The sequence below is a fragment of the Fusarium poae genome, chromosome 4 (assembly GCF_019609905.1).
Source record: "Fusarium poae strain DAOMC 252244 chromosome 4, whole genome shotgun sequence".
NCBI lineage: Eukaryota > Fungi > Ascomycota > Sordariomycetes > Hypocreales > Nectriaceae > Fusarium > Fusarium poae.
In genome coordinates this window covers 7,403,000-7,419,493 of record NC_058402.1, presented here as the reverse complement: position 1 = coordinate 7,419,493, position 16,494 = coordinate 7,403,000, and the positions used below count along the sequence as shown (strand labels likewise).

General features: G+C 46.7%; 8 protein-coding genes across 8 annotated transcripts; 2 read left to right on the top strand and 6 right to left on the bottom strand.

Annotated features, from left to right (window-relative positions):
• Positions 1 to 473: 473 nt before the first annotated feature.
• FPOAC1_012488 (uncharacterized protein) lies at positions 474 to 1,208 on the bottom strand (the record flags this gene model as incomplete). The annotated part of the gene is made up of 3 exons (XM_044856844.1): positions 474 to 609; positions 658 to 935; positions 987 to 1,208. The coding sequence occupies 3 exons, from the start codon at positions 1,206 to 1,208 to the stop codon at positions 474 to 476; spliced, it is 636 nt and encodes a 211-aa protein (XP_044704157.1).
• A 1,505-nt stretch (positions 1,209 to 2,713) lies between these two features.
• On the top strand, positions 2,714 to 4,546 carry FPOAC1_012487 (uncharacterized protein; the record flags this gene model as incomplete). Its single annotated transcript, XM_044856843.1, has 3 exons — positions 2,714 to 3,522; positions 3,574 to 3,747; positions 4,378 to 4,546. 3 exons carry the CDS (start codon positions 2,714 to 2,716, stop codon positions 4,544 to 4,546), a joined length of 1,152 nt encoding a protein of 383 aa, XP_044704156.1.
• Positions 4,547 to 5,992: 1,446 nt separating this feature from the next.
• On the bottom strand, positions 5,993 to 6,655 carry FPOAC1_012486 (uncharacterized protein; the record flags this gene model as incomplete). The annotated part of the gene is made up of 3 exons (XM_044856842.1): positions 5,993 to 6,039; positions 6,093 to 6,145; positions 6,195 to 6,655. 3 exons carry the CDS (start codon positions 6,653 to 6,655, stop codon positions 5,993 to 5,995), a joined length of 561 nt encoding a protein of 186 aa, XP_044704155.1.
• Positions 6,656 to 7,397: 742 nt separating this feature from the next.
• FPOAC1_012485 (uncharacterized protein) lies at positions 7,398 to 8,581 on the bottom strand (the record flags this gene model as incomplete). The annotated part of the gene is made up of 2 exons (XM_044856841.1): positions 7,398 to 8,267; positions 8,423 to 8,581. The coding sequence occupies 2 exons, from the start codon at positions 8,579 to 8,581 to the stop codon at positions 7,398 to 7,400; spliced, it is 1,029 nt and encodes a 342-aa protein (XP_044704154.1).
• Positions 8,582 to 9,566: 985 nt separating this feature from the next.
• FPOAC1_012484 (uncharacterized protein) lies at positions 9,567 to 11,497 on the bottom strand (the record flags this gene model as incomplete). The annotated part of the gene is made up of 2 exons (XM_044856840.1): positions 9,567 to 11,268; positions 11,331 to 11,497. 2 exons carry the CDS (start codon positions 11,495 to 11,497, stop codon positions 9,567 to 9,569), a joined length of 1,869 nt encoding a protein of 622 aa, XP_044704153.1.
• A 1,118-nt stretch (positions 11,498 to 12,615) lies between these two features.
• On the bottom strand, positions 12,616 to 13,308 carry FPOAC1_012483 (uncharacterized protein; the record flags this gene model as incomplete). The annotated part of the gene is made up of 1 exon (XM_044856839.1): positions 12,616 to 13,308. One exon carries the CDS (start codon positions 13,306 to 13,308, stop codon positions 12,616 to 12,618), a length of 693 nt encoding a protein of 230 aa, XP_044704152.1.
• Positions 13,309 to 14,045: 737 nt separating this feature from the next.
• FPOAC1_012482 (uncharacterized protein) lies at positions 14,046 to 15,071 on the top strand (the record flags this gene model as incomplete). Its single annotated transcript, XM_044856838.1, has 1 exon — positions 14,046 to 15,071. The coding sequence occupies one exon, from the start codon at positions 14,046 to 14,048 to the stop codon at positions 15,069 to 15,071; it is 1,026 nt and encodes a 341-aa protein (XP_044704151.1).
• Positions 15,072 to 15,676: 605 nt separating this feature from the next.
• On the bottom strand, positions 15,677 to 16,470 carry FPOAC1_012481 (uncharacterized protein; the record flags this gene model as incomplete). Its single annotated transcript, XM_044856837.1, has 4 exons — positions 15,677 to 15,794; positions 15,845 to 15,869; positions 15,921 to 15,958; positions 16,010 to 16,470. 4 exons carry the CDS (start codon positions 16,468 to 16,470, stop codon positions 15,677 to 15,679), a joined length of 642 nt encoding a protein of 213 aa, XP_044704150.1.
• Between the last annotated feature and the right edge of the window lie 24 nt (positions 16,471 to 16,494).

Genomic DNA, 16,494 nt, shown 5'->3' with positions numbered 1-16,494 from the left:
CAGAGTGAGGAGCCTTACCTTTTTCGTAGATCTCGTAGACGACGGTATTCCTCGGAATTGTTGGCCAGAAACTACCGGAGAAGCTCTTGGGCGTGGAAGTCAAGCTCAGAGTTGTCTTTGTCAGTGCCGCCTGATCTTTCGACATTCTCAGTCGGGCAATTTGAAAGAATGGAGCGGCATGATTGTGATGGAAGAAATACAGGGAAATGAATTTCTGAATGCTCATGTCTTGAGATGAATGTGAGGAATCTGGAGAGAGATGGGGAATATCATATATTTCATTTGAGGCTGTCAATACTTATGCAGGTGCCTGTTTGATTAATACATTTAGAGAACGTGTTTGCTGGCTTGACTTCTATTCAACGTGGCTGTGGTTGTTGACGTTTATTAACCAACACAGCTGATCTCTAGGTAGACGGCTTTCTAAGCCACTCACTCATATACGAAATTGCTCTAACATGAATAGCTGTGTCCTAAACATCTTCAGAAGTGCTATTCTTTGGAGGAGCAATCTTGTTGATCTTTCGAAAACCTTCTCGTATCTCGACTTTTCGGAAGTTCGTCGAGTGCAAATAATAAACCACAAACCACTGATATAAACAGAACAAGCTAGAGTTATTAGCCAAAATGGAACTAATGATAGTCAAGGAAACTCACAATGCACAGACTCCAAAACAACCACAGGCAATAGTAAGATTATTCAACATTGCCACAGAACCTTCAGAAATCTCACCAACAAGGCCCGTCCTTCGCTTCTCATGGTTTGATTCTTGGTATGCACTTATATCCTGTCTTTCGACAAACATGACAACAAGAGCAACGAGCCACATTGCTGTTGAAGTAGCTAGGAGTAGATTATACCATATGGGCGGCCTGGGGTTGGTCATGCTTTGAGGACTGACTGGTACTTTGACGGCAAAGAAATGAAGGCTTCCCTGAGATTATTTCAGTAAGAAGAAGTGTATAATAGCATAGTTTGATCATACAACAGCGAGGTTATATGCGGATGCAGCCAACAAGCCTTGACCTGGATTCTTTGAAATTATACCTGCCGCAAGTCCTATAACCGCACACGAAGAAATCCATCTCCCGATATCAGCTTTGAAAGCATCATCATAGAGTATCTTGACTTTGTTTGTTTCTTTTTCTTTGCCTAGAATATCCCGGAAGATTTCGGCCAGAGGTATAGGACATATTGGACTTGACATGATTGGTGTAGTGTAGTGAAGGGAGAGAAAGAGAGTTTTCCACAACAGAAACGCGAACCAACTCACCAACCAATGCTGACTGACATCATGGTCTGAGTTATGATGGCTGTGGTCTTGGCAGCTACATAAGCCTAAAGACGGGTAATGATCGACATGACAGTAGCCAAGGGGGCAGGGAGTAACTATGTGCACTGCCACTTTCAAACAGCTGAGGTTGAAACTTGGCGCGTTCCTTTTTTCCTTGTCACTCTGGTAGTCAGCCTTCGGATAAAATACTTTTTGACTGCTGGTCGCGAAATGCTCTTCTTTTGGATTCCGGAGCGAGATAGAGTATGTCTTGGCTTTGTGGATTCAAGACAAGATTGCGTTGCATTCCAGTTGAGTGACTGACTGTATTCAATCACATGCATTGTGTTTTATTAGCCATAATGAAAGTAGTGGCTGGTCCCTGCTTGAGAAGACGCTTGACGTCCCTAGTCCAGCTGAAAGGGTGGGCTGCTGGGATGATCGTATACGGAGTCGGAGATCTAATAACACCCGATCCGACGTTCTAGAAGAAGCATATTGTAACAACATGTTTCACGACTTTCCTTCTAACGATGTCTACAAGGCAATTAATCTCCTCACCGACGTCCCGGAGGTGACACAAGTATAATTCTATCAATGCAGTCTTCACTATCGAGGTTTTTCATAACAGACAAACAAAAATCTAGCAAAAACGCATCTCCATGGATAAAAAGGTAGAATCAAACCGTGACAGAATATCAGTCCCTCATCTCGAATAATTTACCCAAAGGAGAAATACCCTGCATCTAACCGGACCAATGATCCATGCCTTGTCATGTCAAGGCTTAGCTCCAAGGCTGAGACTAAACAACACCAGAACTTCGGATACCGGGAATTAAAAAGTCGTTTGTGTCCGTACGAAATACGATTCCGCACTGAAACTAGTGCTTATCCTGTTAAAGCTTGGCTCTGCTGCGGGTGGAATCGCTGACGCCTCGGGCCCTCGCCTTATGCATAACCTTTGAGGTATGATGGGCGCTTACTGCATTGAAATCTTCTTATTCCACGGATACAAGGGGGCATCTCCCTCTATGATGTTCTTGGCTCATGTAAAAAGATTAATTCCGATTGGTTATGTTTCATAGAGAGACGGCATGTTGTTACTAGATAAGCCACTGAAAAGACTCGCAGTTACCACATTCTTATCTAGACGACGCATCAGCACAGTCGCAGTGCAGATGAAAGTGGAAATTGGAGTTGCAAAGATGCAGGCTTTGTTTGTCTGAAGTGGATGTCACACAGCCCTGTTTATTGCGTGTTGGTTGGTGATACAAGAAACCAACACATGTTACATGTCATGTTCCCTCCTTGTTATCTATAAAATAAAACCCCTTTTCTCGTATAAACCTATATTTACAAAGACAGTCTCCTCCATATTTATACAATCCTTCCGAAATCAACTCCATACATCCGCAAAACGGTGTATCAAAACAAACACCATGGGCGACAAAAACGAAACTTGGGTACCAAACTACGAAAACTGCAAAAAGGTCACGGATGCATGTGGTGTCGAATACACTATTTATGGTGACTACCTTTCTGGAGGTGCCGCAGGATTCTTTGCTGTCTCGTTCGTGCTTCTCCTCCTCGCACAGATCTTCCAAGGCATACGCGCAAAGACATGGTCGTACATGATCTGGCTAGGCATAGGAACCATCTTTGAAGTCGTCGGCCATATAGCACGTTTCAGTCTCTCTCGAAACCCATGGCAGCAAAATGTCTTCATCATCTCGTACCTTACGCTTCTCCTCGCCCCGACTCTCGTCGCTGCTGCTATATCCGTCACCTTCAAGCACATCGTCATGTGGTATGGAGCAAAGTGGTCGGTGCTCAAGCCTAGATTGTATCCTCTCGTCTTTGTCGGCACGGACTTTCTTTCGATTTTCATACAGGTCATCGGTGGTGGTTTGACGGCTTTGGAGACGGTGGGCAAGGGAACTAAGACGACCAAGAAGCTGGGAGAGATTCTTGTTACTGGAGGTGTTGCGTTCCAGGTTGCCAACATGTTGTGCTGTGGAACCCTGATGATGATATACATTCGGCGTCGAAGCCAGTCGTTGAAGGGCAGAGATCTGTTGATGGGTGCTCCTGGTACTGCTCCTCCTACATACTCAGCCGGGGGTCCGACCCGTGAAAAGGTTCCTGTTGCTCGAGAGGAGGCGACTACCAAAGAAGCTAATAAGGTCCGGTGGTTCTGTTACTGTCTGGGCATTGCATATGTCTGTATCATCCTCCGATGCATCTACCGGTAAGAACTCCCTGCATATTCTTAGCATAACCATACTAACTTCTTGTCTAGTATCGCAGAGACTATCCCAGACATCGCAAGAGATGTCCTTCAAAACGAACCGCTATTCATTGTTTTCGACGCAACAGCGATGCTTATATCCATTGGACTCATCACCATCCTGCATCCCTGCTACTTCTTCCCATACCTGGGTCTAAGCAAGAGCAAGAAGAGTCAAGGCAAGATGTATGAGGGTATTCGGATGGAGAGTAACTCTGCTTTGGTCGGACGACAGCAACAACAACATCAGCCACAGCAACGGGGGTATGCTTGAGGAGACATAAATAAAATGGAGAGGGGTAGAAAATACATGTTCTTTTCAAGCTTTTAGCAAGCGATGATCTTTGATGGATTTGGTCTTTTTTGTTTTGTTTAATCTAGTTCAGTATCGTGTATAATAGATTATTGTCATAAGATGGATTCTTTCCAAGCTTGTTGCATTAGTTCAAACTCTCCTCCTGCATGCGATTCAGCTCGTCTTCGGACAATTGAGCCGACACTGTATTTGTTTGTTTACATTGTCCAGCCAATGATCCTGTTCCGGTAAGACAGCCACAATCATGGCCGATGTCGCACAGTATCTGCCCGCGCCCTACAAGTACAACACCAATTGTGAGACAGGAAGAAATATGCAGTAATACCAGACCTTCCAAGTTCTTACAGGGCGTCGTTTTTGAATGTACATATACAGCGTAATATCCATTCAATTGGAGGAAAAGTGGTCATAGTCGCAATTCAATAAAGCCAAAGTTGATATTTATTTCATAGGCTTGAATCTCCAATGTCCCAAACATCAATTGAATTGGTACCCAACAGGGCTGAATCACCGCGGGACATCCTTGACCAGGGTCTGGAGTCTCGAACCACAGATGTCGAGTTCTCGCTACCTCGTGCTGATGGTGGAAGAAAAGCATATCTTTTCTTGGCCGCATGCTGGGTCGTCGAAGCAGTAACATTTGGCAAGTCCCCTCACATCAAGGTCTGAGGCCAACTAATTAACATGATTCATCACAGGCTTTGGATTTTCGTTTGGTGTCTTTCAAGAATACTACAGTCACAATGAGCCCTTTGAAGGATCCAGCAACATCGCGGCCATTGGAACCACCACCACTGTAAGGAACGCATTCCCATCAAAACAAACTTGTCTAATGAACCAGGGCATGTTATATCTTGGAGCCCCTTTCGTCGTTATAATATGCCGTTTCTACCCCCGTCAAGCCCGATGGTTCACCTGGTTAGGTCTCGTGGTCACATCCCTCGCCATGGCCATGAGCTCCTTCTGCACCACAGTACCACAGCTTATCGCAACCCAAGGAGTACTATTCGGCATTGGCGGCTGCTTTGCTTATTGTCCTTGTACCCTCTACATCGACGAGTGGTTCGTGCAAAGAAAGGGTTTTGCATATGGCATCGTCTGGAGCGCTGCCGGAGCTGGAGGTGCCATACTTCCTTTACTTCTCCAAGCTCTTCTGGAAAAATACGGATTCGAAACGACTGTGAGAATCTGCTCGGGGATTTTGTTTGGAAGTGCAGCTCCTTTGGCGTACTTCGTCAAACCCAGACTTCCCCTCTCGTCTACCATTAATAGGAAACCTCTCAACATGCGGTTTCTCACGTCGAGAGTGTTTATGCTGCATCAGTTGGCAAATGTCGTCGAAGCTACGGGTTACTTCCTCCCTACCATTTATCTACCAACGTATGCTCGAATAACATTCGGTACTTCACCCATCTTGTCAGCCCTGACTGTTATCCTGGTCAATATTGCTACGACAATTGGCCTAATGATCATGGGATCTCTCAGCGATAAACTTGCCGTCACGACATGCATGCTCATATCAGCAGTGGGCGTAGGAATTTCAGTCCTACTTGTCTGGGGCCTCACAGCTTCTCTGCCAGTTCTTTACGTATTCTGCGTCATGTACGGCCTCTTTGCGGGATCCTGGGCTTCGATATGGCCTGGTATCATGAGAGACGTGACACAGAAATTTCAAGAACAAAATGAACATGTCGATCCTGTCATGGTCCACGGCCATCTTTGTGTCGGTAGAGGGGTTGGAAACATCATCTCTGGACCCTTGAGTGGTTCCCTTATCAGAGGTCAACCGTGGCAGGGAAAATTTATTGGGGGATATGGAAGTGGTTACGGAATTTTGATCTTGTATACTGGGTTGACGGGTTTGGTAAGTGGTGTCAATTTTGTATGGCGCTATATGAATGTTCTGTGATAAAGACACTCTTTGGCACCAGCGCCCACACAGGCGGCTTTGACTTGGGGTATGCTTTGCAAAAGAAGTATAATAGTTGTATCGTATTTGCTTATAAGATAAATGAATATAAAAAGTTGTTTCACTGTCAACTTGAAAACCATTTGGCCATTTTCAAGTTCCAAGTCCCGCGGTAGATCAAGTCTTGCTATAACTATATGAAAAGCTTAGTTGAGACTAATGACTTCGACATTTCGAACTTGGAAAGTAGTTGCTGCAAATCCAAGTCAGTATCATGAACTAATCCTTCGGAGGGGAGCAACTTACGAGTCGTTGGTCCAGGCGAACCAGAAGATCCCTCAGTTTGATAATTAACAATCCTGCCAGATGTCAGTTCCTTTCATAAATCCTTGACAGTCCTCAACTCACAAACGAAGTCCGGCACCGATATAATCCCTCCCATACTGCGTAGTCTGCTCAACCCCGTCAAGAAAGAACTTGACTCTCACATCCGCCCCATTTTCATCCCTCAACTCAGCACGAACAGAATGCCACTCTGTAGGGTTTTGATAATCTCGATCAAGCGCAGTAACCTCATCAGAAGTGTTGAAAGTGTTGAAGGAAATCTTTCCAGTGCCTTTCCACTCTGCAATATCAATCTCAGGGGGCCAACCGCTTGCAGCGTTGAGCCAAAAGGCGGGCCACGTTCCTTTGTCGACCGGGGCAATAAATTCGGCGCTGATATCGTATCCGCCGCCTGCAGCGACGGTGAAGGTTGATTTGGCATGAATTGCGCCTGAGAGGTAGTGAATGGGATCTTCTTGATCGTCCCTTGGTTCGGCGGTAAGAGTTAGGACGCCGTCGGTGACTGAGACGTGTTCTTCGTCCATTCGCGCGCCGCCATTATGTGTAGGGCCCCAGGGATATAAGTAATTCCAGTATGTCTCTAGCGAGTTGAATGAGTCTGAAGGAATCTCTGTCGTTGCGCGTCGTTCAATTGGGGGCCTTGGGCTGGAGCATGACGCTACAGCACATTGAAGTGCAAGGAGAAAGCTTTGAGAACGCATTTTCACGCAAGTAGATAAAGATTTCTAACGATTGTAGAGGTGGGAGCGATCAGTTCAGTTTTTAAATGCCGAGGTAAGGAAGGAGTTTGCTATATCTCGTACATGTATGGGCACGAGGCGGTTTCAATGAAACGTCGTCTGGGATCTTGAAACAAGATCGCCTGTCATCACCCAAACAAATTCCACGGATAAACAAAACGCATCAATGAGTGGCCCAATGGTAGGAGGCTGAGCCATTCGATATACTTCTTGAAGCTATAATATATGCTCTAATAGGTAGCAGAAACATCGATCTCTCAAGTTACCTATAAGTAAATAGTTCATCAATTGAGGCGTTCGAACAACTTGCAAATATGATTGAGAGTAACCTCGTAGTTGCTTTACTGGCAAGGGCATAAGAGGTAAAACTGGCAACTTCGTCTATCTATGAGGGTGTAAACATACCTAGTCTAAGAAACGCGGTCTAAGTAGTATACGCTGGGCTAATAATTTCGTTCGATATGCAAATCCTGATTCAAATCTCTAGTTCCCCATACGCTTTTCGACAGAAGGTTGATCAATTTCCTCACATCGTTTTCGCTTCTTCTCCTTCTCCCATAAAATGGCGGTTGTCCAAGTACTCCAATGGGTCCCATCTTGGTGGTTCACGTACGGGAAAAGGCTGTTTAAAGTGGTTAAGCATAGGTAGAAACGGGCCGTATGTTTGTTTCACAACCTCTTGATAATCGTCTGACGAGGAGGGAACGCAGTACGCTACGAAAGGGCAGAAATCGGGCATACCCTGAGGTCTACCCCCCAGTAGCTTCACCAAATGCTCATGTTCTTTATTCCACAGCAAAATGATTTGCCATTGGAAAGAGAATAGGTCCCATGCCGCAAGGCTTGAAAAGGTCCAGCGGGGTTGCCACATTGAAGGCTCGCCAGATGTTGTTGGTCCGTAAGGGTGAGGAACTGTGGCAGAGCAGCTCAAGTCGACGAGCACACCATTGACATATTGGTCACTCCGCAAGTCTCTGACCACAATACCATTTCTATGCAGCCCATGAAGATCCTCGATCATTTGAGGAATGTGAAAGATCTGGTAAAGGCGATCGTAGCGTGATCGCAAGTCCTCGTTATCGTACTCTGCCATCTCAATCCAGTCCTTGACGATGCCCATCATTTGTGGTGTCGAATTCCGAACAGTCAACTTTTGGAACCTGCTTCTCTGCTCCGGTCGTAATTTATCCTTGATATAATCTGATGTGACTCGGACGTAGCCATGGACCTTGACGGCGAGGTGTTCACATCCGACTTCCTGTAGCCTCCCGAAAGCTCGACATTCCTTTTCGAAAGGGTCGAAGTGCCAGTCAAAGGCTTCGCAACACTGGTTGGGATAATTTTCCATCGAGTATATCTCCTCGTAGTTGATGAGAGGTCTAGCGTCGGAAATGAACTGCAACAAACAATATTAGCATTACTGTTGCCACCAGGGTATTATAATATAAGGGACGAGACGGTTACTACTAATTAGATCAGACGTCTTAGGCTTTAGGTAGTTTTTATCCAAAAGCTCAGAGGCCTGATAGACATCTATCTGGCTTGACTCACAAATTTGACAGCATAGAGCCGATTGTTCCATTGCGCTTTGACGATCACGCCGTGCAATGTGTCACAATTTAGAACCTCTATAAAATGAAACTCGTCGAGATTATGCGGAAAGGGTTTCAATGATGGACCTTCGCAGTCGGGTAAACTAATAGGCGCCATGATTCCGATAAATTGATACTGATGAATTGATGTCGATGAACGATCTGTTGGATCGAGAGTTGAAAGAGGAAAAGGCAGTTGCTGTGAGGACAGCCCATTAGAAGCTTCTCGCCTTCCCAATATTCTCTAGGTTTTCAACAAAGGTTAATCTGTCGTGCTGTACAGACTGCAACCTCGACCAACTGATAAGCCGGCCACTTATCAAAGATATATGTTCTCACAGGTTAGCTAACATATCAGCAAGCAGTACAAGGCAAGTCGCATACCTACCTACTCATCACCAACCAACCTACCAAGACAAACTCCTCTATCAGACATCGCAAGTCCATTATAGAGATTAGCCGTTGCTGTTTTGGCAATCATCTTGTTGCTCCATGCTCCTGCGGGACAGTTAGATACTGATGGATGACGATTGGGAACTGGCGATAGATTCTACGGAGAAGGCATTAACGTACTTATCCAGGAGGTTGCTTTCCATCATAAATGCAAAATATTTGGATGCCCCAATTAATAGACTTATTACCCACAGAAGTCGTATCAAGTGACTAGTTTCGGAATCGGTTCATGTCTGGTTTGAAGTAGGGATGAGGCTGAACACCAAACTTCATGATAGTGGATCCCATCATCACCTCATAATGAAACTCAATCCTACAGCCTCCTTTCTTTACATAACAAGATAACTTGCTTCACCTGTAAAGAGAACATCATGGTCTCCTAAAGGAGCGCAGAACCCATGGATACGACCGAAGGATCTGTCTTTGTAGTTGGGTGTCTTAGGGCGAAGCACTCCTGTCACACCACTATCTACCGTTGAACAGCAAGCACCGACAACACCTCTCCATCAAATCACGGAAGATATTACGCAAGAAACGTTCCATCAATCATTACAAGAGAGTCTTGATAAGAAAAATCACAGTTCGATTCATGCAAATTGGTTGACTATACCATTTTCCCAAACAAAGAAACTCCCTCATTATATCCCATCTTACTCGTCACTCTCCTCAGAAAGGATGCCCTCCTCAACAACTTTAACCTTAACCTTCATACCCCACGGCTCGTCATCCCCAATCCAGTTCTTTTTCTTTCCAATCTTCTCCACGTCGCTGGCCGCCTCCTCGACCGTCTCCTTGGTCCTGGCAGGGTCATTCTTGGTCTTTTGCACCGAGATGGTAAGCAAGATACCTTCTTTGTTCTTCTTCTTGCCCAGAGCGTACGACCACTGCGTAGTGAAGACCACACGCGGCTTAGACTTGTGGATCTTGCCAGCTGGGTACAGCGCTGTGATGAGTTGTCCTACTCTGCCAAGGTAAGACGCCCACCAGACTTCTTCGGGCGTGAGCATTTCACGGAGAGAATCGCGGAATTCCGACTCCCGGGGGGGAAGTTCACCACCATATCGGGATTCGAGCATCAATGCCAGTCTAGCTCGGTCTTGGTGCGAAACGCCATGGACTGAAGACATGACTCCCACGCTGGTCGAGTACAGCGCAGTCGTCGAGGCGGTTTCCTTGGACATGAACATGTGGAGGTACATGGAATTGGCAAATGAATCCACGACAGGCTCACCAAACTCCTCTGGAAACTCCTTCTTCTTGGAAGGTTTGGGGATTGAGCTCTTGAGCAGCTGCTGGATAAGGTGTCGCGAGCCTGGCGCGAAGTAACCAGTTGCTACCTCCAAGGGTGAAAGAGCTCGAACGGAAGGTGGTAGTTGTCGGAACAGGAATCCCTCTCTTACGCCGCCCTGGCAGAAATGCGCTTCTCTGGTACCTCCGGGAATGGACTCGGAAAGGACATTGACAAGGAACGCGACAGCGGGGACTTGAGATCTTCTACGATCAGAGACACGAAAGATGTCCTTGGCGGCATGAGCGACATGCTTGAGGGCCTCGGTATCTTCGAACTGCTTGCGCTTGGCTGTGTAGCCATTGATGATGGAGATGGGATAATAGCTGCCATCTGTCTGGTTAAGATAGAGAAGCAGGTATCCCCATCCTCTGAATCCACCGCCAGAAAGGTAGATACGGTATCCGCCTTCCTTCTGGGCCTTTTCGACCATTTCCTCGGGGATCTGGAGATTGTTGTAAGCATCTTTGAAGTTGGCAATCATTTCCTGCTCAAATGCCTTGACAGCAGCATCAGCCTCATCCTTCTTCTTTCCATCTCGAAGATCGTGGAGCTTCTTGGTCAATGCAGCAGCTCCGTATGGGAAACTGAAACTTCCCTTTGGCCTGATGCGGACTTGACCGCGTGAGCTGAGCATCCAAGTGATCTGGGTGCTACCACCACCAAGGTCCATGACTAAACCTTCCATATTGGAGAAGCCACTGGCGATACCAAGAGCACCGATCTGGCCCTCCTCCTCCTTGGGCAAAAGCTCAACTGTGAGACCCGTCTTGTCTTTGATGGCAGCTAGAAACTCTTTCGAGTTCTTGGCGGCACGCGTGGCTTCGGTCGCGATGACATGGACATTTTCCCTCTTGCAGCTGAAGTCTTCGCATATGACAACGAACCTACTCAAAACAGAGACGACAGACTTGATGACATCGTCGGGGATAGGAATCTGCTCGCCAGTTTCCGGGTCATATTGAGAGTCGTACAGTGAGATGGAGGCGCGATACTGGTAGACGGTCGGCAGCATACGAGCATTTGGACTCGAAAGGTCGGAAATGGAGAGACGGATGCCATTGCTGGTTGACACGATCTTGTTAGCTTGGTGTGTCGTGCAATTGGTGGATGGATGGTATCTTACCTTCCCATGTCAACAACACCAACTAGCTTACCCTCATGTCCCTGCCACGGAGGATGACCGCCTTGGAGATGAGGAATCGATAGTTGAGGGGTGTCCTCGTCATCGCTGCTCTCAGGACCGAACTCGGCAATTGGGTCAATGATTTCAAAATCGGAAAAGTCCATCATCTTGTTTGTGTTGTTGGACGAAGGTGAGAACAAAGGATGACGTTGGCACAGTCCAATATTTAGGGAGCTTCCATCACAAGCTGAGGCCTGCTAGCTTCCTAAACTTGGCGGAGGCTGTTAGGGTGTTTCAGCTACTGACGTACCTACGCCAACCTTAAATGAGCTTATCCAGTAATCGCTCCAGTTACAGTTGATCAGCGACGCCAGCGCAACGTGTTGACGGATAATTATTGGCTAAGATCAAGGATGGCATGGAGCTTATCGCTTATCTGACCGTCAAGTTGTTTGCGATTGGACAACAACTTCAGTACAGACGCATCAGCATCAGTAAAACAAAGAACTAAAGTCACATCGACTATTCATTCCATATCAAGCATCGTGTAGTTCGTCTGAGCTTCATCATATGACCTCGACCACAAAGAAAGGTACGCGATCGATTACTAAAAATGTCCAGGTAACCAACCACCACACCATGATCTACAAAGCAGGACAGTCTATTCATTCCTCGCTGCGCCTCCTCCCAACTCTTTTTCTTTGTTGTTCTCGCAAGCATGGACTCGTTCGCTTGATCACATCATTCATTCTCATGCATCAAGCGCAATGTTCGTCAAAATAACATGTCACGAGTCCATTTTTAGTGTAATACACGATTGGGAATACAGAACACTCTAGATTCGACTAATGATGGAAAAACAAATAAATAGGCTACTATATCCTCCATCATTCTCAATCACTCGCCATCATCATTCTCACCTCAAACACTTACCCTCATCACACTTCACTTACCATCATCATCCTCAGCGACCAGCGTCCTGAGTCTCCAATGCCTTTATCTGGGGTTGGAGATTTATGGTGCTGGTCCCTAAGGATGATCACCTCAATCGAAAACCTACAACCTACCCAGTCAAGAGGATTGAAGACACATTGCCTGCAACATGTCTTCGAAATAGCTCTCAGATTCGCCTGATATCCGATCAGTGCGCCGATACCCAAGTCTCGCAATGGCTCGCTGTCAACGATTTAACAGGAGAGGACCAGATTTGGCGGTAACAATTGATGTTCTGGGCCTTTAGCCGTTTTTACAGGGCGTACTCACGAACTCTTGAACACAACCATCTTCAAGTCGAGTGCGCCACTCTCCTGCGAGAGCGGCCGAAAGTCAAGAAACGCAGTAGATTACCGCAAAATCTGGCCCTTTCCTGTTCGATCGTTGACAGTTGGTCATTGTACGAGACTTGGATATTGGGGTATTGATCCGTCTCGAGGAATTCTGAGAGTTGTGTACCCTTACCTGGGGGGATTAGGCCCTGCGACTCCAAGTCACGGATCACGTCGATGACCCATTTCTGGCAGAACTGACCTCGGGTTCTTCTGGCAGTGGCACAGATTCGCTGATTCTCCGGCATCATGCTGATGAAGTGACGTCTGGAAGGCGTAGGAAAGGTGTTTGGTTCTCCAATCTCTCCAATTGCGAACTCGAACCTCCAGGGTTCGCCCACACTTGGCCCGCCCGCCATGCGAAAACGATACGCCAATCCGAAGAATGGATCGTGGAACATGAGAGCCCAGTCGCTGTTTCCGCCTACGATGATGGGACTGTACATGTCGACGCTCAGTTCCATAATCCTGTTAACACGGCGCCTTACAACCACGAGATCAGTGGAACCGCCACGCAAGGGGACATCCTCCAAATTGGACTCACCTTCAGAGTCGGATGTTTCTTGAACACGATGGTAAATCGGTGTTGGTTGGAGCGTGGATCGAGGGGCCAGCCCTGCTCGATAGTCCTGGTCTGTGTTGGAGGAAGACATTTTGAACAATTTGATTAGAAGAATTGAACAAGTTTTTGACAATAGCAAAGTACCATTGTTTTTTGTGTCTGTTTCTAGTGATGTCTTGTGTTAAGATCCTTAATTGGAACTGTATGGGTAGAGAAGTAAAAATAGACATGGCCGCTCTGGCCGTGGATTTTTTATAAACTAGAACAGTCCCTTTGTTTGAGTAGTGAATCTGGCTGGTTAAAGAGGTGCGAGTTGTTCGAGGAAAAGTTATGTTGTTCAGCTTAACTCTTTGACAGGGGTCGACAAGCATTCTTTGTTCTCAAGATCATGTTCATGGCGAACACTTGAACAACACCACAAGATGATCGTGTTCGCGGTGATCGGCCATTGAAGACGAACCAAACTGTGCCTCATCAAAGAGAACTTCAATAAACATTTTCAGTCTCTATCTTTGTTGTAACATTATCCCAATATTGGAGATTCTCTGGCTTTGTCGTCCTGCTCATAATGTATGGATTCATCACCACATAACAACTACAGTATACTACAGTCCAAAAACAACCACCAAGATTATGTCGTAATTTTGCCAATGTAGGTTATAGAATGTACTTGTGGATATTTTGCATCATAAGCTATCTAAATGATGCATATTCCCGAACTGATCAATTATCTCGTCTTAATATCCACTATCTTCATTTAGTTTTCTCTCATATGAGGGGCAAAAACTAAAGACTCAAATCGCAACCACCACAAATATCCCGTTAAAAATGCCTTCAAAAATACTCATTCTTGACGGCGGTCTCGGTACCTCCCTCGAGTCGAAATACTCTGTTACATTCTCCCGCTCAACTCCCCTCTGGTCTTCTCATCTGCTCGTCTCTGACCAATCCACTCTTCAATCATGCCAGTCCGATTTCGGTGCTGTCCCCGTTGACGTGCTCCTCACAGCAACATACCAAGTCTCACTGCACGGATTCGCTGATACTCGCACTGAGGATTTTCCACAGGGTATCTCTCGTGAGAATGTACCGCGCTTTTTGGATGACTCTGTCAGTATTGCTGAGCGTGCTGTCGGGGACAAGGGCTGTGTGGCTCTCAGCATTGGTCCTTATGGAGCTTGCATGATTCCTGGTCAGGAGTACAGTGGGAAATATGACGATAAGCATGATTCTCTGGAGGATTTAGAATCATGGCATCGCGAGCGCTTGGGGGTGTTTTCTGAGGTCAATGATATCCAGAAGCGATTGGGTTATGTTGCGCTGGAGACAATTCCTCGTCTAGATGAGATTATCGCTATGCGCAAAGCCCTCGCCGCAACACCGGCGCTGTCCAAACTTCCCTACTGGACCGCTCTTCTCTCTCCAGAAAAGGACTTGCGACTTCCTGACGGTAACTCCATCGAGACTGCCGTCGAGGCCATGCTGGACCCTGAAGTTTCTGCCAATGTCCCTTGGGGTATTGGTATCAACTGCACCAAGGTTGACAAGCTGGACAGCTTGTTGCAAATCTTCGAGCGCACTGTTTCAAACATGGTGGAAAAGGGAAAGATTACACAGTGGCCTGCTCTGGTGCTATATCCCGATGGCACCAATGGTGAGGTCTACAACACAACGACACAAAAGTGGGAGATGCCTGATGGTGCTGAGAATCAGAGACGCACGTCTTGGGAGGGTCAGCTCGAAGAGGTTGTCAAAGCTACCGATGGTAGAGGAAAGTGGCCCGCCATTCTGGTTGGTGGGTGCTGCAGAGCTGGAAGTGAAGATATCAAGAAGCTACGTGATAGACTTGTCTAATAATAAGCCAATTGCCCTGACCGAAGCATCTGTCCCATTGTACAAATATCGACTTCTCTCAGCTGTGACTTGGAAATTTGAACGATAAATATTCTCTATTATCATGCAATGTTGATATCATATCCAATCAATACGGATTGTATCCCAACTTAGTTATATCAGCGCTCAACTCTCTCCCCTGCATCATCTCGGCCATGACTTTCCCCGTACCAAGCGATAAACTGATCCCCCACGGTCCATGCCCCGTCGCAACATAAACGCCTCCATCTTTTCCCTTCCGTGTACTATAACCTTGCCGTAGATCTACATCCTCTATCCTTGTGATATACGGCGTCCCTCTCTCCGACACAGGTCGGAAGCATAGTCCTGTACGCACTATCTCCAGCTCCTCGCCTTGTGTGTCGATTATTTGCTTCGCCAGGTCTTTTAACTTTTCGAGCGATGAAGCTATAGGCCTTGCACCTGTTGCCAACGGCGGAAGTCGTATTGATGCATTTACGCCGCCGAGCCAGATATGTCCGTTTGGTCGGGCGTAAATCTCTGGTGAGAATGTATCCGTGCTGGTGTACACTGAGTGAAACGCATCGCCTATATCTCCCGGATTCTTAACCACGAGTGAGTGACCTGCAAGGCTCACGACTGGTATGTTGACATGTGACCCTGGAAACATAGACTCCAAGACACTCGGTGTCCATGCCCCAGCACATACAAGTATCCTGGTAGCTGGTATAGTCGTTTCTGAAGAACAGTCCGTATAGCCAATACGGACATACGACAGCTCGTCGTGGCAGTCAGCGCCTACGTGTCGAATAATAGCAGGAGTATATATCCTGACACCTGCTTCTCGACACCGTTCAAGAAGGAACTGGCAGAGTTTTAGGGGGTCACTAAAGTCACACACGTTAGTTGCATATAATCTCACGGGTTCAGTCACTTACAGAACGGCTGTGCCTTCACCATTGTCAACCAAACTAAGAACATCGCCATTCACACGCTTGAGCCAAGGTGGACTATTCCTATCCTTCACTTCACCTCTCTCTTCTACTAAATCCGCACGGCTTCCACCTTCGCTTAACCAGTCCTTCCCTCCGAACCCTTTGGGCTTCCTTCTCGGTAGCTCGTAGTTCACAGTAACAGACTTGGCGTACAGCCACTTCTCGCGCCCATCGTGCTCTTCGGCCAGCCTTTCATGCTCGTCAAAGCTAAGTGCTCCTAAAGAGGCAAGATCTTTATGAAACCAGTTCCTAGCGAGAAAGCCACCCGCGTACCCTGACGCTGAAGCGAATAGTTGAGCAGATGACTCGACAAGGTGGATCGTGTAACCTGGTTGATGCTCGGATAAGTAAAAGGCTGTGGCGATGCCGATTATGCCGCCTCCAACAATCACCGTCGAAGCCATCGATAACTAACAAATTATTATAAA